The sequence below is a fragment of the Sciurus carolinensis genome, chromosome 5 (assembly GCF_902686445.1).
Source record: "Sciurus carolinensis chromosome 5, mSciCar1.2, whole genome shotgun sequence".
In the NCBI taxonomy this organism is placed as follows: Eukaryota; Metazoa; Chordata; class Mammalia; order Rodentia; family Sciuridae; genus Sciurus; species Sciurus carolinensis.
Genome location: NC_062217.1, coordinates 95,422,056 through 95,442,161, shown reverse-complemented (window position 1 = coordinate 95,442,161; position 20,106 = coordinate 95,422,056). Strand labels below are relative to the sequence as shown.

Below are 20,106 nucleotides of genomic sequence, written 5' to 3'. Positions count from 1 at the left end.
GTGATACACTGGAAATCTACCAGGACACTATAAGCCAATAGAGGAAATCTGCAATATCTCAGGGTCCCACTGACAGCTGACCAATATGAGAAAACAAGGGGAGAAAATGTCCCAAACAAACCTAGATACTACATCAATAAAACCCAATGTCAGCACAGCAGAAGAAATGTCAGAAAGGGAGTTCAGAATGTGCATAATTAAAACAATCAGGGAAGCAAATGAGGAGATGAAAGAGCAAATGCAGGCATTGAAGGAGGAGATGAAAGAGCAAATGCAGGCATTAAATGATCACACCAATCAACAGTTAAAAGACCAAATACGGGAAGCAAGAGATCATTTCAATAAAGAGTTAGAGATACTGAAAAAAAAACAAACTGAAATACTTGAAATGAAGGAAACAATAAACCAAGTTTAAAACTCCATAGAAAGCATAACCAATAGGATAGAACACCTGGAAGACAGAACCTCAGACATTGAAGAAAAATTATTTAATCTTGAAAACAAAGGTGGCCAAACAGAGAAGATGGTAAGAAATCATGAACAGAATCTACAAGAATTATGGGATATCATGAAAAAGCCAAATTTAAGAATTATTGGGGGGGGCCAAGATGGCGGACTAGAGGGTGGCTGCATTTCACGCTGCTCCAGGACGCAAGATTCAAAAGAGGAGATAGTGAGAGACTTGGGACCAACTCAAAGCTGCCGGGTGAGTCTCCCCTGTTGGGGAGGCGTCCCGGATGGGGCGGTAGCCCCGGAACGCAGGGAATTTGTGAAGTGGAGTTGCTCGGCAAGACGCCCCTCCCCCCACTGGAGCGGTAAACACGGACAACTGGGATCATCGTAGAGAAGGCGGCTCAGCATAGCGCTTGGACTCGAGCAGCCGCTGGGGCTCCGGGCGGCTGCCTGGGGAGGAGCTGCGTGGTGAGCTGTTTGGACCCAGAGTGACCGCTTCCGAACACCGGGGGGTTGCCCGGAGGAGGAGGAGAGGCCCGGCGGGTCGCTTGGGTCTAGGAGTGACTGCATCAGAGCCACGGGCGGTTGCCAGAGGAGGAGCTGCTTGGTGAGCTGTTTGAACTCAGAGTGGGCGCTCCTGAGCGCCGGGGGACTGCCCGGAGGAAGAGGAGGAGCACGGCGGGACGCTTGGTCTGGGAATGACTGCATCAGAACCACAGGCAGTTGCCAGAGGAGGAGTTGTGTGGTAAACTGTGTGAACTCAGAGCTAGCGCTCCTGAGTGCCGGGAGGTTGCCCGGAGGAGGAGGAGGAGCGTGGCTTGTTGTTTGACCGGGGAGTGACTGCATCAGAGCTGCGGGCGGTTGCCGAAGGAGGAGCTGCGTGACGAGCTGTTTGAACTCGGAGCAGCTGCTCCAGAACACTGGTGGCCTGCCTGGAGGAGGAGAGCGGTGGGACGCTTAGTCTGTGAGTGACTGCATCAGAACCACAGGCGGTTGCCAGAGGAGGAGGCGAGTGGTGAGTTGATTGGACTAAAAGCAACCGCTCCGGAACACCGGTGGCCTGCCTGGAGAAGGAGCGTGGTGAGTCACCTGGTCTCGGAGCCACCGCTCCTGAACACCCAGGGGGCTACCCCAAGGAGGAGGAGGAGGAACAGGGCGGGTCACTTGGACTCGGAGTGACTGCCTAGGGCTACGGGTGGTTGGTGAGAGGAGGAGACCCAAAGTGAGTTGTTTGGATTCCTAGTGACTGCGTCGGAAACCGGGCGGCTGTCCGGAGGAGGAGGTGTGTGGCGGGTCTCTGTGTCTCGGAGCTATTGTACGGGGCTCCAGGTGGTGGCTCAGGGGAGGGGCTGCATAGCCAGGCGATTGGTGCAGAGCAGGGTCCCAGGAGCTAGGTGGCTTCTTGCGGGAAGAGCCGCACAGAGACACGCCTAGGGGCGGAGCGAAGTTTCCAGGGCGGCGGGCAGACTCTCTGGGAGAGGCAGCCTAAGGAGACTCGCCTGCGAAGGGTGAGGCTCCCAGGCCCAGGACGTAGGTCCGGGACCCTGGGATCGTTGCAGAAGAAGACAGCCCAGCCCAGGGGGTAGTTGTAGATTGAGGGGAACCTCTAGGAGGGCAACTGACTAGCGAGACGTCCCCACCGAGTGAGTCTTCCCTGCCGGGGAGGTTTTCCCACAGGGACAGTAAAGTCAGAGACATAGGCACAAACAGGCCTTGCCTCAGCCCGCAGCCTACTTCCCCGTTGGATGACCATTGGTCAACAAGTGGAGACACCTCTGCCCACTATCAGGGAATATACCACACCTCAGGATCACCACCTCTAGAGAGGCAGCTTCCTTGTGGAGCACCGCATTATCAACTTCCTCCAAGACTTCAGGCTACTGAAGGATAAGAGGGGATATACTAGCAATCTTCAGGGACATTATAAGTTGATAGAGGAAATCTGCAATATCTTAACGACCCACTGATCCCTGAACAATATGAGAAAACAAGGGAAGAAAATGCCCCAAACAAATCTAGATGTTACATCAATAAAATCCAACGACAGGATGGCAGAAGAAATGACAGAAAGGGAGTTCAGAATGTACATAATTAAAATGATTAGGGAAGCAAACGATGAGATGAAAGAGCAAATACAGGCATTGAACGATCGCACCAATCGACAGTTAACAGAGCAAATTCAGGAAGCAAAAGATCATTTCAATAAAGAGTTAGAGATATTGAAAAAAAACCAAACAGAAATCCTTGAAATGAAGGAAACAATAAACCAAATTAAGAACTCCATAGAAAGCACAACCAATAGGATAGAACAGCTGGAAGACAGAACTTCAGATATTGAAGACAAAATATTTAACCTTGAAACAAAGTTGAACAAACAGAGAAGATGGTGAGAAATCATGAACAGAATCTCCAAGAACTATGGGATATCATGAAAAGGCCAAATTTGAGAATTATTGGGATTGAGGAAGGCTTAGAGAAACAAACCAAAGGAATGAACAATCTATTTGAAGAAATAATATCAGAAAATTTCCCAAATCTGAAGAATGAAATGGAAAATCAAGTCCAAGAGGCTTATAGGACTCCAATACACAAAATTACAACAGACCTACACCAAGGCACATTATAATGAAAATACCTAACATACAAAATAAAGACAGAATTTTAAAGACTGTGAGAGAAAAGAACCAAATTACATTCAGGGGGAAGCCAATACGGATATCAGCAGATTTTTCAATCCAGACCCTAAAAGCTAGAAGGGCCTGGAACAACATTTTTCAAGCTCTGAAAGAAAATGGATGCCAACCAGAATCTTATACCCAGCAAAACTTACCTTCAAATTTGACGATGAAATAAGATCATTCCATGATAAACAAAAGCTAAAAGAATTTACAAAAAGAAAGCCAGCATTACAGAACATTCTCAGCAAAATATTCCATGAGGAAGAGATGAAAAACAAAGAAGCAAATCAGCAAAGAGAGGAATTATCCTAAAGGAACTGTCAAATAAAGGAGGAACCAAGATGTGTCAAAAATTTTAAATATGAACCAAATGACTGGGAATACAAATCATATCTCAATAATAACCCTGAATGTTAATGGCCTGAATTCATCAATCAAAAGACATAGACTGGCAGATTGGATTAAAAAGAAAGATCCAACAATATGTTGCCTGCAAGAGACTCACCTCATAGAAAGAGATACCCATAGACTAAAGGTGAAAGGATGGGGAAAAAACATACCATGCACATGGGCTCAGCAAAAAAGCTGGAGTATCCATTCTCATTTCAGATAAAGTGGACTTCAAGCCAATGTTAGTTAGAAGGGATAAAGAAGGACATTTCATACTGCTTAAGGGAAGCATAAATCAGCAAGATATAACAATCATAAACATCTATGCCCCAAACAGTGGCTCATCCATATATGTTAAACAAATCCTTCTCAATTTTAGAAACCAAATAGACCATAACACAATAATACTAGGTGATTTTAACACGCCTCTTTCACCACTGGACAGATCTTCCAAACAAAAATTGAACAAAGAAACCATAGATCTCAATAACACAATCAATAATTTAGACTTAACAGACATATATAGAATATACCATCCAACCAAGAGCGAATACACTTTCTTCTCAGCAGCACATGGATCCTTCTCTAAAATAGACCATATATTATGCCACAAAGCTAATGTCAGCAAATACAAGAAGATAGAGACACTACCTTGTATTCTATCAGATCATAATGGATTGAAGTTACAAATTAATGAAAGAGTAAAAAACAGAAACTACTCCAACACCTGGAGATTAAACAATATGCTACTATATGATGAATGGATAACAGAAGATATTAGGAAGGAAATTAAAAAATTCTTAGAGGTAAACGAGAACAAAGAAACAACATATCAAAATCTCTGGGACACTATGAAAGCGGTACTTAGAGGAAGATTTATTTCATGGAGCGCATTTAATAAAAGAAGTAAAACTCAAAAATAAATGACCTAACACTACAGCTCAAAGCCCTAGAAAAAGAAGAACAGACCAACACCAAAAGTAGTAGAAGACAGGAAATAGTTAAACTCAGAGCTGAAATCAACGAAATTGAAACGAAAGAAACAATACAAAAAATTGACAAAATAAATAGTTGGTTCTTCGAAAAAATAACAAAATTGATAAACCTTTAGCCACACTAACAAAGAGAAGACGAGAGAAAACCCAAATCACTAAAATTCGGAATGAACAAGGAAATATCACAACAGACACGACCGAAATACAAACATAATTAGAAGCTATTTTGAAAATCTATACTCCAACAAAATAGAAAATTTCGAAGACATCAACAGGTTTCTAGAGACATATGAATTGCCTAAACTGAACGAGGAGGACATACACAATTTAAATAGACCAATTTCAAGTAATGAAATAGAAGAAGTCATCAAAAGCCTTCCAACAAAGAAAAGTCCAGGACCAGATGGGTTTTCAGCCGAGTTCTACAAAACTTTTAAAGAAGAACTCATTCCAATACTTCTCAAAGTATTCCAGAAAATAGAAGAGGAGGGAACTCTCCCAAACTCATTCTATGAAGCCAATATTACCCTGATTCCTAAACCAGACAGAGACACATCGAGGAAAGAAAATTTCAGACCAATATCCTTAATGAACATCGACGCAAAAATTCTAAACAAAATTTTAGCAAATCGCATACAAAAACATATTAAAAAGATAGTGCACCATGATCAAGTGGGTTTCATCCCAGGGATGCAAGGTTGGTTCAACATCAGGAAATCAATAAATGTCATTCACCATATCAATAGACTTAAAGTCAAGAATCACATGATTATTTCGATAGATGCAGAAAAAGCATTTGATAAAATACAGCATCCCTTCATGCTCAAAACACTAGAAAAAATAGGGATAGTGGGAACATTCCTTAACATTGTAAAGGCCATCTATGCTAAACCCATGGCTAATATCATTCTTAATGGTGAAAAACTGAAAGCATTCCCTCTAAAAACTGGAACAAGGCAGGGATGCCCTCTTTCACCACTTCTATTCAATATCGTCCTTGAAACTCTAGCCAGAGCAATCAGACAAACCAAAGAAATTAAAGGGATACGAATAGGAAAAGAAGAACTCAAACTATCCCTATTTGCTGATGATATGATTGTATACTTAGAGGAACCAGGAAATTCCACCAGAAAACTTTTAGATCTCATAAGTGAATTCAGTAAAGTAGCGGGATATAAGATCAATGCACATAAATCGAAGGCATTTTTATATATAAGCGATGAATCTTCAGAAAGAGAAATTAGGAAAACTACCCCATTCACAATAGCTTCGAAAAAAATAAAATACTTGGGAATCAATCTCACAAAAGAGGTGAAACACCTCTACAATGAGAACTACAGAACACTAAAGAAAGAAATTAAAGAAAACCTTAGAAGATGGAAAGATCTCCCATGTTCTTGGATAGGAAGAATTAATATTGTCAAAATGGCCATACTACCAAAAGTGCTATACAGATTCAATGCAATTCCAATTAAAATCCCAATGATGTACCTTACAGAAATAGAGCAAGCAATTATGAAATTCATCTGGAAGAATAAAAACCCAGAATAGCTAAAGCAATCCTTGGCAGAAAGAGTGAAGCAGGGGGTATCGCAATACCAGATCTTCAACTCTACTACAAAGCAATAGTAACAAAAACGGCATGGTATTGGTACCAAAATAGAAAGGTGGATCAATGGTACAGAATAGAGGACACGGACACAAACCCAATAAGTACAATTTTCTCATACTAGACAAAGGGGCCAAAAATATGCAATGGAGAAAAGATAGCCTCTTCAACAAATGGTGCTGGGAGAATTGGAAATCCATATGCAACAGAATGAAACTAAACCCATATCTCTCACCATGCACAAAACTAAACTCAAAATGGATTAAGGATCTCGGAATCAGACCAGAGACCTTGCATCTTATAGAAGAAAAAGTAGGTCCAGAGCTTCAACATGTCGGCTTAGGACCAGACTTCCTCAACAGGACTCCCATAGCACAAGAAATAAAAGCAAGAATTAATAACTGGGATAGATTCAAACTAAAAAGCTTTCTCTCAGCAAAGGAAACTATCAGCAATGCAAAGAAAGAGCCTACAGAGTGGGAGAAAATCTTTGCCAATCATACTTCAGATAGAGCGCTAATCTCCAGAATCTATAAAGAACTCAAAAAACTCTACACCAAGAATGTAAATAATCCAATCGACAAATGGGCTAAGGAAATGAATAGACACTTCACAGAAGAAGATCTACAAGCAATCAACAAACATATGGAAAAATGTTCAACATCTCTAGTAATAAGAGAAATGCAAATCAAAACCACCCTAAGATTCCATCTCACCCCAATTAGAATGGCAATTATCAAGAATACAACCAACAACAGGTGTTGGCGAGGATGTGGGGAGAAAGGTACACTCTTACATTGCTGGTGGGGCTGCAAATTAGTGCAGCCACTCTGGAAAGCAGTGTGGAGATTCCTCAGAAAACTTGGAATGGAACCACCATTTGACCCAGCTATCCCACTCCTTGGCCTATACCCAAAGGACTTAAAATCAGCATATTACAGAGATACAGCCACATCAATGTTCATAGCTGCTCAGTTCACAATAGCCAGATTGTGGAACCAACCTAGATGTCCTTCAATTGATGAATGGATAAAGAAAATGTGGTATATATATACAATGGAATATTACTCAGCCATAAAGAATGATAAAATTATGGCATTTGCAGGCAAATGGATGAAACTGGAGAATATCATGCTAAGTGAGATAAGCCAATCTCAAAAAACCAAAGGAAGAATGATATCGCTAATAAGTGGATGATGACACATAATGGGGGTGGGAAGGGTTAGTGTTGGGGTTGGAGTTGGGTTTAGGGAGGGGGGCAGGAATGGAGGAAGGAAGGACTGTATAGATGGAGGGGAAGGGTGGGAGGGGAGGGGAGAAGGGAAAAAAATGGCAGAATGAATCAAACAACATTACCCTATGTAAATTTATGATTACACAAATGGTATGCCTTTACGCCATGTACAAATAGAGAAACAACATGTATCCCATTTGTTTACAAAAAAAGAAAGAAAAAAAAAAAAAGAAAAAAAAAAAAAAAGAATTATTGGGATTGAGGAAGGCTTAGAGAAACAAACCAAAGGAATGAACAATCTATTCAATGAAATAATATCAGAAAATCTCCCAAATCTGAAGAATGAAATGGAAAACCAAGTATGAGAGGCTTATAGAACTCCAAATACACAAAATTACAACAGACCCACACTAAGGCACATTATTATGAAATACCTAACATACAAAATAAAGACAGAATTTTAAAGGCCGCGAGAGAAAAGAATCAAATTAGATTCAGAGGGAAACCAATAAGAATATCAGCAGATTTTTCAATCCAGACCCTAAAAGCTAGAAGGGCCTGGAACAACATTTACCAAGCCCTGAAGAAAACGGATGTCAACCAAGAATCTTATACCCAGCAAAACTTACCTTCAAATTTGACGATGAAATAAGATCCTTCCATGATAAACAAAAGCTAAAGGAATTTACAAAAAGAAAGCCAGCATTACAGAACATTCTCAGCAAAATATTCCATGAGGAAGAGATGAAAAAACAACAATGCAAATCAGCAACAGGAGGGGCTAGCCTAAAGGAATAGCCAAATAAAGGAGAAACCAAATCATGTCAAAAAACAAATATGAGTCAAATGACTGGGAATACAAATCATATCACAATATTAACCCTGAATGTTAATGGCCTGAACTCATCAATCAAAAGACATAGACTGGCACATTGGATTAAAAAGAAAAATCCAACAATATGCTGCCTGCAAGAGACTCATCTCATAGAAAGAGATACCCATAGACTAAAGGTGAAAGGATGGGGAAAAACATACCATGCACACGGACACAGCAAAAAAGCTGGAGTATCTATCCTCATTTCAGATAATGTGGACTTCAAGCCAAAACTAGTCAGAAGGGATAAAGAAGGACATTACATGCTGCTTAAGGGAAGCATAAATCAGCAAGACATAACAATCATAAATATCTATGCCCCGAACATTGGCTCATCCACGTACGTCAAACAAATCCTTCTCAATTCCAGAAATCAAATAGACCACAACACAATAATACTAGGCGATTTTAACACACCTCTCTCACCACTGGATAGATCTTCCAAACAAAAATTGAATAAAGAAACCATAGATCTCAACAACACGTTGAACAATTTAGACTTAACGGACATATATAGAATATACCATCCAACAAAGAAGGAATACACTTTCTTCTCAGTAGCACATGGATCCTTCTCTAAAATAGACCATATTTTATGCCACAAAGCTACTGTTAGCAAATACAAGAAGATAGAGATACTCCCTTGTACTCTATCAGATCATAATGGATTGAAATTAGAAATAAATGACAGAATAAAAAACAGAAACTTCTCCAATACCTGGAGATTAAATAATACACTATTATATGATGAATGGATAACAGAAGACATCAGGAGGGAAATAAAAAAATTCTTAGAAGTAAACGAGAACAAAGACACATCATATCAAAATCTCTGGGACACTATGAAAGCAGTACTTAGAGGAAGATTTATTTCATGGAGCACATTCAACAAAAGAAGTAGAAATCAACAAATAAACAACTTAACACTACAGCTCAAAGCCCTAGAGAAAGAAGAGCAGATCAATACCAAAAGTAGTAGAAGACAGGAAATAGTTAAAATCAGAGCCGAAATCAACGAAATTGAAACAAAAGAAACAATTGGAAAAATTAACAAAATAAATAGTTGGTTCTTTGAAAAAATAAACAAAATTGATAAACCCTTAGCCACACTAACAAAGAGAAAGAGGGAGAAAACTCAAATTACTAAAATTCGGAATGAACAAGGAAACATCACAACAGACACGAGTGAAATACAAAACATAATTAGAAGTTATTTTGAAAATCTATACTCCAACAAAACAGAAAACCTCGAAGACATCAACAAATTTCTACAGACATATGAATTACCTAAACTGAACGAGGAGGACATACACAACTTAAATAAATCAATTTCAAGCAATGAAATAGAAGAGGTCATCAAAAGCCTACCAACAAAGAAAAGTCCAGGACCAGATGGGTTCTCAGCCCAGTTCTACAAAACCTTTATAAGAGCTCATTCCAATACTCCTCAAAGTATTCCATGAAATAGAAGAGGAGGGAACCCTCCCAAACTCGTTCTATGAAGCCAATATCACCCTGATACCTAAACCAGACAGAGACACATCGAGGAAAGAAAATTTCAGATCAATATCCTTAATGAACATCGACGCAAAAATTCTCAACAAAATTTTAGCAAATCGCATACAAATATATATTAAAAAGATAGTGCACCACGATCAAGTGAGTTTTATCCCAGGGATGCAAGGTTGGTTCAACATTCGGAAATCAATAAATGTCATTCACCATATCAACAGACTTAAAGTTAAGAATCACATGATTATTTCAATAGATGCAGAAAAAGCATTGGTAAAATACAGCATCCCTTCATGCTCAAAACACTAGAAAAAATTGGGATAGTGGGAATATTCCTCAACATTATAAAGGCCATCTACACTAAGCCCATGGCCAATATCATTCTAAATGGTGAAAAACTGAAAGCATTCCCCCTAAAAACTGGAACAAGGCAGGGATGCTCTCTTTCACCACTCTATTCAACATCGTCCTTGAGACTCTAGCCAGAGCAATTAGACAAACCTAAGAAATTAAAGGGATACGAATTGGAAAAGAAGAACTCAACTATCCCTGTTCGCTGACCACATGATTATATATTTAGAGGAACCTGGAAATTCCACCAGAAAACTTTTAGAACTCATAAGTGAATTCAGTAAAGTAGCAGGTTACAAGATCAATGCTCATAAATCCAATGCATTTTTATACATAAGTGATGAATCTTCAGAAAGAGAAATTAAGAAAACTACCCCATTCACAATAGCATCGAAAAAAATAAAATACTTGGGAATCAATCTCACAAAAGAGGTGAAAGACCTCTACAATGAGAACTACAGAACACTAAAGAAAGAAATTAAAGAAAACCTTAGACGATGGAAAGATCTCCCATGTTCCTGGATAGGCAGAATTAATATTGTCAAAATGGCCATACTACCTAAAGTGCTATACAGATTCAATGCAATTCCAATTAAAATCCCAATGATGTACCTTGCAGAAATAGAGCAAGCAATTATGAAATTCATCTGGAAGAATAAAAAACCCAGAATAGCTAAAGCAATCCTCAGTAGCAAGAGCAAAGCAGGGGGTATTGCAATACCAGATCTTCAACTCTACTACAAAGCAATAGTAACAAAAACGGCATGGTATTGGTACCAAAATAGACAGGTAGATCAATGGTACAGAATAGAGGACATGGACACAAACCCAAATAAATACAATTTTCTCATACTAGACAAAGGTTCCAAAAATATGCAATGGAGAAAAGATAGCCTCTTCAACAAATGGTGCTCGGAAAACTGGAAAACCATATGCAACAGAATGAAATTAAACCCCTATCTCTCACCCTACACAAAACTCAACTCAAAATGAATCAAGGACCTCGGAATCAGACCAGAGACCCTGCATCTTATAGAAGAAGAAGTAGGTCCAAATCTTCAACTTGTTGGCTTAGGATCAGACTTCCTTAACAGGACTCCCATAGCACAAGAAATAAAAGCAAAAATCAACAACTGGGATAGATTCAAACTAAAAAGCTTTCTCTCAGCAAAGGAAACTATCAGAAATGTGAAGAGATAGCCTACAGAGTGGGAGAATATCTTTGCCAACCACACTTCAGATAGAGAGCTAATTTCCAGAATCTATAAAGAACTCAAAAAACTCTACACGAAGAATACAAATAATCCAATCAACAAATGGGCTAAGGAAATGAACAGACACTTCACAGAAGATGTACAAGTAAACAACAGATATATGAAAAAATGTTCAACATCCCTAGTAATAAGGGAAATGCAAATCAAAACTACCTAAGATTCTATCTCACCCCAATTAGAACGGCGATTATCAAGAACACAAGCAACAATAGGTGTTGGCGAGGATGTGGTGAAAAAGGAACACTCATACATTGCTGGTGGGGTTGCAAATTAGTGCAGCCACTCTGGAAAGCAGTGTGGAGATTCCTCAGAAAGCTTGGAATGGAACCCCCATTTGACCCAGCTATCCCACTCCTTGGCCTATACCCAAAGGACTTAAAGTCAGCATACTACAGAGATACAGCCACATCAATGTTCATTGCTGCTCAATTCACCATAGCCAGATTGTGGAACCAACCTAGATGCCCTTCAATTGATGAATGGATAAAGAACTGTGGCATATATATACAATGGAATATTACTCTGCAATGAAGAATGATAAAATTATGACATGCAGGCAAATGGATGAAATTGGAGAATATCATGCTAAGTGAGATAAGCCAATCTCAAAAAACTAAAGGACGAATGATCTCGCTGATAAGCGGATGAGGACATATAATGGGGGTTAGGAGGGGTTAGCATTAGGTTTAGGGTTAGGTTTAGGGTTAGGGATAAGGAGTGTGGTAAGAATGAAGGAAAGAAGGACTGTATAGAGGGAAAAGAGGGGTGGGAGGGGTAGGGGGGAAGGGAAAAAAAATAATGAATCATTGCCCTATGTAAACGTATGATTACACAAATGGTATGCCTTGACTCCATGTACAAAGAGAGAAACAACATGTATCCAATTTGTATACAATAATAATAAAAATAAATAAATAAATAAATAAAACGTGTTGGACTCCAAAAAAATAAATAATAAAAAAATAAAGTTAAATTCCCAGGAAGACCTATAATAGATTCAAAGGAAAAAATAGAATATTTAAATAGGCTATAACAAGTAAAGAAATTAAATAAGTAATTAAAATTATTGCCATAAATAAAGCCCAACTCCATAGACTTTTTTTTTTGGGGGGGTGGCACCCGGGATTGAACTCGGGGACATTCAACTACTGAGCCACATCCCCAGCCCTATTTTGTATTTTATTTAGCGACAGGGTCTCACTGAGTTGCTTAGCACCTCACTTTTGCTGAAGCTGGCTTTGAACTGGCTTTGATCCTCCTGCCTCAACCTCCTGAGCTGCTGGGATTACAGGCATGTGCCACCATGCCCAGCATTCCATAGACTTTTGTAGATAAATCTAATAAAATATTTACACAAGACATAATAATACAAATAAGCCTTTACATGTGTTTCCAGAAAATAGGAGAAGATACACTATCCAATTTGTTCTTTGCAACTTCTGTGGGGAAAGACCATGCACAAAAGCAAACTACAAATATCCATCATGGACCAGGGTATAAAACTCCTTAGCAAAATATCAGCAAATTAGAGTTAGCCACAAAAAACAGCATGATTACACCAGATGAAAAAGTATTAATATCTGAAATCAATTAGTGCAATATACCATTTAATAGAATAAAGACAAAACAAAAAAAAACACATGATTACCTCACTAGTATTGCCAAATAGCCAACACCTGCTACAAGTAGAAAAATTTCGAACAAGAGACATCAAAGAGAACTATCTTAACCTGATTAAGGTATCTACAAAAATCCTAAAGAAAGTGTCCTTATTAAATGGGGGAAAACACTGAATTTCTTTTATCCTAAGATCAGAAACAAGGCGAGATGCCCATTCTCACAACTTCATTCAAACTTACATTTGAAGCTTTTAGACCATTCAACAACAAAAAGAATGAAGACTCCAGAAAAATACACAAAGCTATTGTTTTTGAAGATGACTGCTACTATATTTGAAATTCCTAAGGATCCATACCAAAAAACAAACAAATAAAAAACCCCACCTATTGGGAAAATGACTTAGAAAGACACACAATCAACATAAAATGCAGAGGTACAGATCCTGCTTCAGTTCCATATGCTCTCCTTGATTAAAAAGACATTCTCTCAGCTCCAGTGAATGGTTTTCTCAACCATTCATTTAGGAAAAAAAAAATAATTTATATTTTAGAAATTCAATTTTACATAATAAGTATTTCCCATTCTCATTACTTTTACAGAGTCTCTGCAGAAAATAACTGTCAAAATTATCACTGTAAACTACTCTATTGTATGATTAGAAGTAGGTTGTAATATTAACAATAGCCTTCCCTTCACCTCCAAAACACATCTCTAAAATATTTTAAGACATCTCTGAGTCTTACCACTCTGTATTTAGGTTTCAGTGGTTGTAGGACATCCCCAAAATTTCTGCCTAATGGTGGTTTATCCTCAATATTAGGAATCAATGGGATTATCAGATGTTTGAAAAATGGAGGTTCGGGACCGCTGCTCATGTTGGCTACTGTATCCTGAAACGACAGCATTTACGTAAGGAATACACGATGTAGAATCAAAGATCCTTTCAGACATCCACCCCCAAAAATGCTTTCATTAAGAAAGTGTGCATACACACACACACACACACACACACACACAAAGAGCTAACAACCTTTAACAAATGTGAGCCTAGATGTCAATAATTATATTTTTGCCATTAGAATAAAGTTTTGGTCGAGGTCACTGTTTTATTCCCCTGGGAAGCGTAGTACAGGAATCAGAGACCAACCAAGCTTGGAAGCAAAGTACTTCAAGTTTAGATTCTGGGCAGCAATTTTAAATTGTGTGACCTTAGGACAGGGGCCTACCTCATGATAAGCCTTCATAACATGACACTGGAATTGGTCTTCGAATCTACAAAAAAGTGTTGAAACTCTCCTAGAGTCAGTACCAATTTCTCCTCTGGATTCTTCTCTCTACCAATTAAAAATAATAATAAATAAACTTTTAATTTAAAATTAAGATCAGTTGACATCCTCATTGGTTTAATCTCTTTGGCACAAAATTTACCACCTTTAATAGGTATCCTCAGAATGTGAATCTCAAACTTAATAGCTCTTGGTATGTATTTAATGTTCTTTAACCCTCACATTGTATATATCAGTACAACAGCAATATGGGATAGGTATATATTACCATTCTCATTTGAAAGTGGGAAAACAGACTTGGAGACAGATAGTTACTTTTTTTCAGGTAGTCATTTTTTTCAAGATCATATAGCTAGTCTTAAATGTGTGACTGTAAAGGAGATCAAATCTTCACAAATGAACCCATTTTCATCACTAAATAAGTGCCATGATAATTGATGAATCTATTTTTGTGAGAAAAACTAGAGATCTGTGGCTGTAACAAAAGTTACTCAGTGGTTTCTCTCTAGGGATGGGTTATAGGTTTTATTTTTTTTTTATAATTTGAATCCACAAGTAGTTTAGCTTTTATAATAAAAAGTAGAAGTACAAGTAATTTTATACCCAAAATTAACACATTAAACTGATAAACTATGATAAAACAAAAATCAGGTATTTGGGGGGGGTGTACTCAGGAATGAACTCAGGCAGTCAGTCACTGAGCCACATCGCCAGCCCTATTTTGTATTTTAATTTAGAGACAGGGTCCCACTGAGTTGCTTAGCACTCGCATGGCTGAGGCTGGCGTTGAACTTGAGATCCTCCTGTCTCAGCCTCCCAAGCAGCTGGGATTGCAGGTGTGTGCCACTGAAGACATGCAAAGTAAACACATCATGCAGAAATTTTCATACACAATGAAAACCAAATGGGAGAGGCATAGTAAAGTATCAATATTCAGCTTACTGTATACCTACATGACAGCAATGTCATCTATTCTACCTCACATATCCAAGGCCTTTTTTTTTAAAGGTCCTTATTGTCTGTGCTACACTGCAATCATTTCACAACTTTTGTAGAGGCTTGTATATTATTATATAAAGATCTGTTATCATTCAAATTCTTTACCCTACTGTTGACTAATCTGGTATCACAGGTTGCAGCTTCATACTTAAATGTATCCCAAAAGGAAGATTTCCACAATTGAAGTTCCTTTAAAATGAAGTAAACTCGTTCAGTTGTATATATTTCAGGTAGATGCAGTTCCAAGGTAGTGTGCATCCCAAGGTGATACTGCATTTCATCAAAGTCTAAGCATCCACTCACAATAACAACCTATTATATTTTTAATCACCAAGATAGTAAAAAATGCTATTAATTATAATGGTAAGATTCCTCTGATTGGAAGATACATCCCAATTTTAGAGATGTTATAATGTGTAATGTGCCCTACTCAACTCTTGGAGTGAGTGTAGAGAATCTGGTAAGAATAACAGAACACTGGTCCAATGCCCAGTTATAATTATAGTAGGCCCAAAGCTTATCATCGTTGAGCCTTTTTGCTCATTTGAAAAATGGAAGAAAACATTCTTCTCATGATACTTATGAGGATAAAAAAATAAAATAAGAAAAGTTGCCACCACTAATGATATAACTGAGTTTGAATTTTACTCTCAGTAAAATTTTGTTTCTTTCTTGAGAGATACCACAAAGTTATGTTTCTTGTAGGGAACCCTGTAATTTTTTTTTTAATATAAAGAAACTGAACATGTGAAGGTAAGGTTTTCTCTTGCCTCCCTCTGTACCTCCTCACCATGAGGCAAACATACACGCGCGCACACACACACACACACACACGGGGGGGGGGTGGAATTTAATTACCGTTGCAATGGCCTTTGCAAGACCTCTAAAGAGCTGGATATAAGCAGACAGAGTATGTGGTCCATAAATTGTAGATGCTGCTTCATACCGCTGAGCCTGCAGGAGATGCAAGGAGAGATGTAGACAGTTCTGCACATTCAAATCAATCCATTCACAAAGGTGTAGGATTTTAGGTTTGGACATCCCACATTACTCAAAAGTAACCTCATCTTCAATATTATTTAGGAAAAAAGAAGGTGGGCATTTCCATTTACCAGTGCAGGTGAATGGATCTCTCTTAAACTACTCATTAAAGACTATGAGTTCTCTTAGATTATGCCATTGATACTACCACTCTGCTCAAACTGAAAGAGGAGCCCAGCTCTTGACCTTGTATCTGTGAAATGATTTTCCAAGAACACATATCAGAGAAAAAAATAAGAGGTAAATCATCACAGTAACTCCTGGATCATTTAAGTATTGATGGTCCTCCTCTGGAGAAGGACTTTAAACCCATGCAGAGCTAAGAATTAGAGTCAAAGCCCCTCTCTCTACCTGAGCACTAGGCATTTGGTTGTTCCACAGGATCCTCACATCATCAAATCTAAATCTGCACTCAGTATTCAGACCCACCAGCCTTCCTTGCAACATTCTGCATCCCAGTGAATACCATACCTTCCAGATTCTCACACAGGATCCTCTGATAGTCAACTTATATGCTTCTTTCTCCTTCAGCCAACTCCTATAGACTCCAAATCATGTCATTCTCCCTCTTTTAAAATTCCTGAGTCTGTTTAATTTTCCTGTGTATTCAATGTCCTTTACAATTTTTCAAAAACCACCTTTCTTACTAGATCTTAACTCCCTCTTCATAATCAGTTGTGTCTCTACTAGGCTATCACATTTATTCTCCACACTGCTATCCTACATCCTTTCCAAATCACAGAATGGATCAAAGCATCCCTTTGCTTGAATCCCACTGCATTTCCCCAAACCTTCCTTACTGAGTCAGAACTCTGTTGCACTGCACATACAACCTCTATCCACTAACCCCTACCCCCTGACCTTTAGCCTTGTCTCAATCATCACCTTCATCATACTTACCCCAAGGCACTAATTATGGTCCACTAATATGTTGGGTTTGCCCCTCTGGACCTTTGCATGTTCACTCCCCACCTTATAGAATACTTTCCTAATTTTGTTTGTCTAACCCTCACTTTTTCACAAGAACTCAGACAAGATGTTACATCTTCCTGAATATCTGCCAGTCTCTAACTCAAATATCACTCTAGACTGGTGCTCTTTCTCCTTGTTTCATATCAACTTTAATATGATACCTTTCCCCAGAAATGTGATCATCTGCTCTCTTTTTAATAAGCCATTAGCTTCCAGTGATCTCAAAGGCAGAAAACAGGTTCTTTTCACCGATATACCCCAGAAAGTGACTAGTACAGCATCTATTACTAGTACTTATCTGTTTAATTATTTAATGAGTTCATAGTAATCCCTGCAGGAGCACAGACCCTAGACCAGGAGACAAGCTAGGAGATGAATTAGATTAAACTGCATTTTATCAAACTATAATAACCAATTTTGCTATCCAGTATGCTTTATTATGCTATTGAATAACAAGATCTAGTCATGGATCTAATAACTACTGTGGTTAGAAAAAAAGAATAAAGATATTTCCAGATCTGCAATAATTTTACATCTATTAAAAATATCTGTTTACTATTGATAACAAAGATCTGCTAATGCTATTATTGTTTATTATATACATTCTTAATAATGGTGAAAAAGAAATGTAATTATTCCTTTCCAATTCACCTAGTTAAGAACCCATAATCAATAATGCTACAGTTTGGATGTGGACTAATCCCCCAGAGGCCCATGTGGTAAAGTATTGGTCTCCAGCAAGGTGCTCTTGGGAGGTAGTGGAACCTTTCAGAGACTGGGCCTAGTAGGAGGGTTTGCAGTTGTTGCAAGCATGTCCTGGAAGTGGATAGTAAGACACCAGCTCTTTCATCTCTCTTTTTTGCTTCCTAGTCATGAGGTGAATGATGTTTTTTTCCACCACACACTCTTGCCATTTCCCTCCAGCACCCTTGCCAAAGACATAAAAGCAGAGAGTCCACCCAGTCACAGACTGAGACTCATGAACCTTTTCTCTTTAGACATTGATTATCTCAGATATTTTTATAGTTATGGAAAGTTGAATGACACAAACAGGATTTTCTACAAGTCAGGGACCTTCAGCAAAGCGAACTGAGGGCTTCAGAGTAGATTCCACTTCTGGTATAACCATGTGGAATACCATAATAGAGCAGCAGGTGTATATTAGAAATCATTAGTTGTAGGACTCTAGACTGCTTTAATGTGTTTACTATCTCCTTGCTATGGTTTAGATCTTAAGGTCTCATAAATGTCCATATGTTAAGGACTTGAACCCCAGAATGGTGTTATTGGGAGGTGGTAGAACCTTTAACTGGGGTGCTAGTGGGAGTTTTTTGGATTATTGATGGCATGCTTTTGAAGGGAATTGTAGGAATTGTAGGACCTTTGACTTGCTATAAAGTGAGAAATTTTGCTCTGCCATGCATACTCTTCTGAAGTGCCACCTTGCTACAGACTCAAAATCAATGGGACCAAATGATCATGGATTAAAACCTCCAAAACAGTAAGTCAAAATAAACCTTAAAGAAAGAAAGAAAGAAAGAAAGAAAGAAAGAAAGAAAGAAAGAAAGAAAGAAAGAAAGAAAGAAAGAAGAAAGAAAAAGAAAATTATTTGGGCTGCTTTCTGGACTATTTATAAACCAAGAAGCAATATCAGAGACCAGTTTCCCTAAAACCTCTAGGACTTTGCTTCTTCATCTGCATTGTAGATGTAATAATATCTTACTTCAGGGCATACTACCAAAGATTACTTAGATTACGTTTGCAAAGTACCTAACTAGCACATTCAATAAACAGCTGTTGTCAACGGGAGTTTTCCCGGGTTCTGCAAAGAATTACAGCACAAGATGCATTATGTATAGTTATTTTTAGGCTTATTACCAGTGCCCTGATAAAGTCAATTCTTCTAAAGAAGGAGTAAGTCAGTGAGATTAGAATTATGACCTGAACTTGGAAATGATGAACCTGGAACTCCAAAATACAACCTCTCACTGATCATTCACTTATATTCCTCACCTAAAACAAAGCATTCCTCAGAAACATGACTGCAGAGGTTTAGAAGTGTGCATGTGACACAATAGTCTTGGCCAGGAAGTAATTCATTTAAGTGATGAGAACTTTTTCTTTACCTGATATTCTTCATAAGTTGTAATATAATGTGAATAAACATTGCATAGACCCGAAATAACAACAGTCATGTCCTTCATTCCATAAGATGCAAATTCCTAAGAGGAAAAAAAGTATAGTACAGTAAAATTATTCTTCATCTTAAAATTATTATCCCAGACTAATGATTCCAGAATGGTGATTGTGGTGGTGACAAGGGTGGTGGTGCCTGTGTGGGTGCTGGTGTGGATGTGATTGTAGATGGTAATGGTATCAGTGGGTAAAGACTATTTTATATACAACTGAATGCATAATCACTGATGTGAATTTTTAGTGTAAGGTGTCTCTCCTGACAACATTCTTTCCAATGAGCAAAATTGCCAATGAATACAGAGGTATCAGAGTCCTTGATGAAAAGTTAGTGACATAACTCTGAACTACAGTTGGTATGTCAATGGACTGTGATCTTAATGATCACATTTGCAAATGTAGAGTCTAGTTATTACTAAAATAAAGGGTTTTTTAAATCAATATCCTAAAAGATATAATGAATGGATGGGATGGAAAACTAACCTAAACAGTTATTTACAGTTCCAAGCAAGAACACATTTTTTCTACATCATTTTATATGCCATTCACTATACTTTCCAAATATAAAGGAAATAAAAAATATAGATTAAAAAATAGAACACCCCAAATGTGATAAATTTATTTA

General features: G+C 38.2%; 1 protein-coding gene across 1 annotated transcript in view; it reads right to left on the bottom strand.

The window, feature by feature from the left end:
• Positions 1 to 20,106, bottom strand: part of Asah2 (N-acylsphingosine amidohydrolase 2) — a 113,061-nt gene that overhangs the window by 8,921 nt on the left and 84,034 nt on the right. Inside the window, exons 19-21 of the mRNA XM_047551965.1 lie at positions 19,415 to 19,510; positions 16,134 to 16,229; positions 13,734 to 13,880 (exon numbers count right to left, since the gene is read on the bottom strand). Of these exons, the coding sequence (XP_047407921.1) occupies positions 13,734 to 13,880; positions 16,134 to 16,229; positions 19,415 to 19,510 (339 nt within the window). The remainder of the gene's footprint in view (positions 1 to 13,733; positions 13,881 to 16,133; positions 16,230 to 19,414; positions 19,511 to 20,106) is intronic.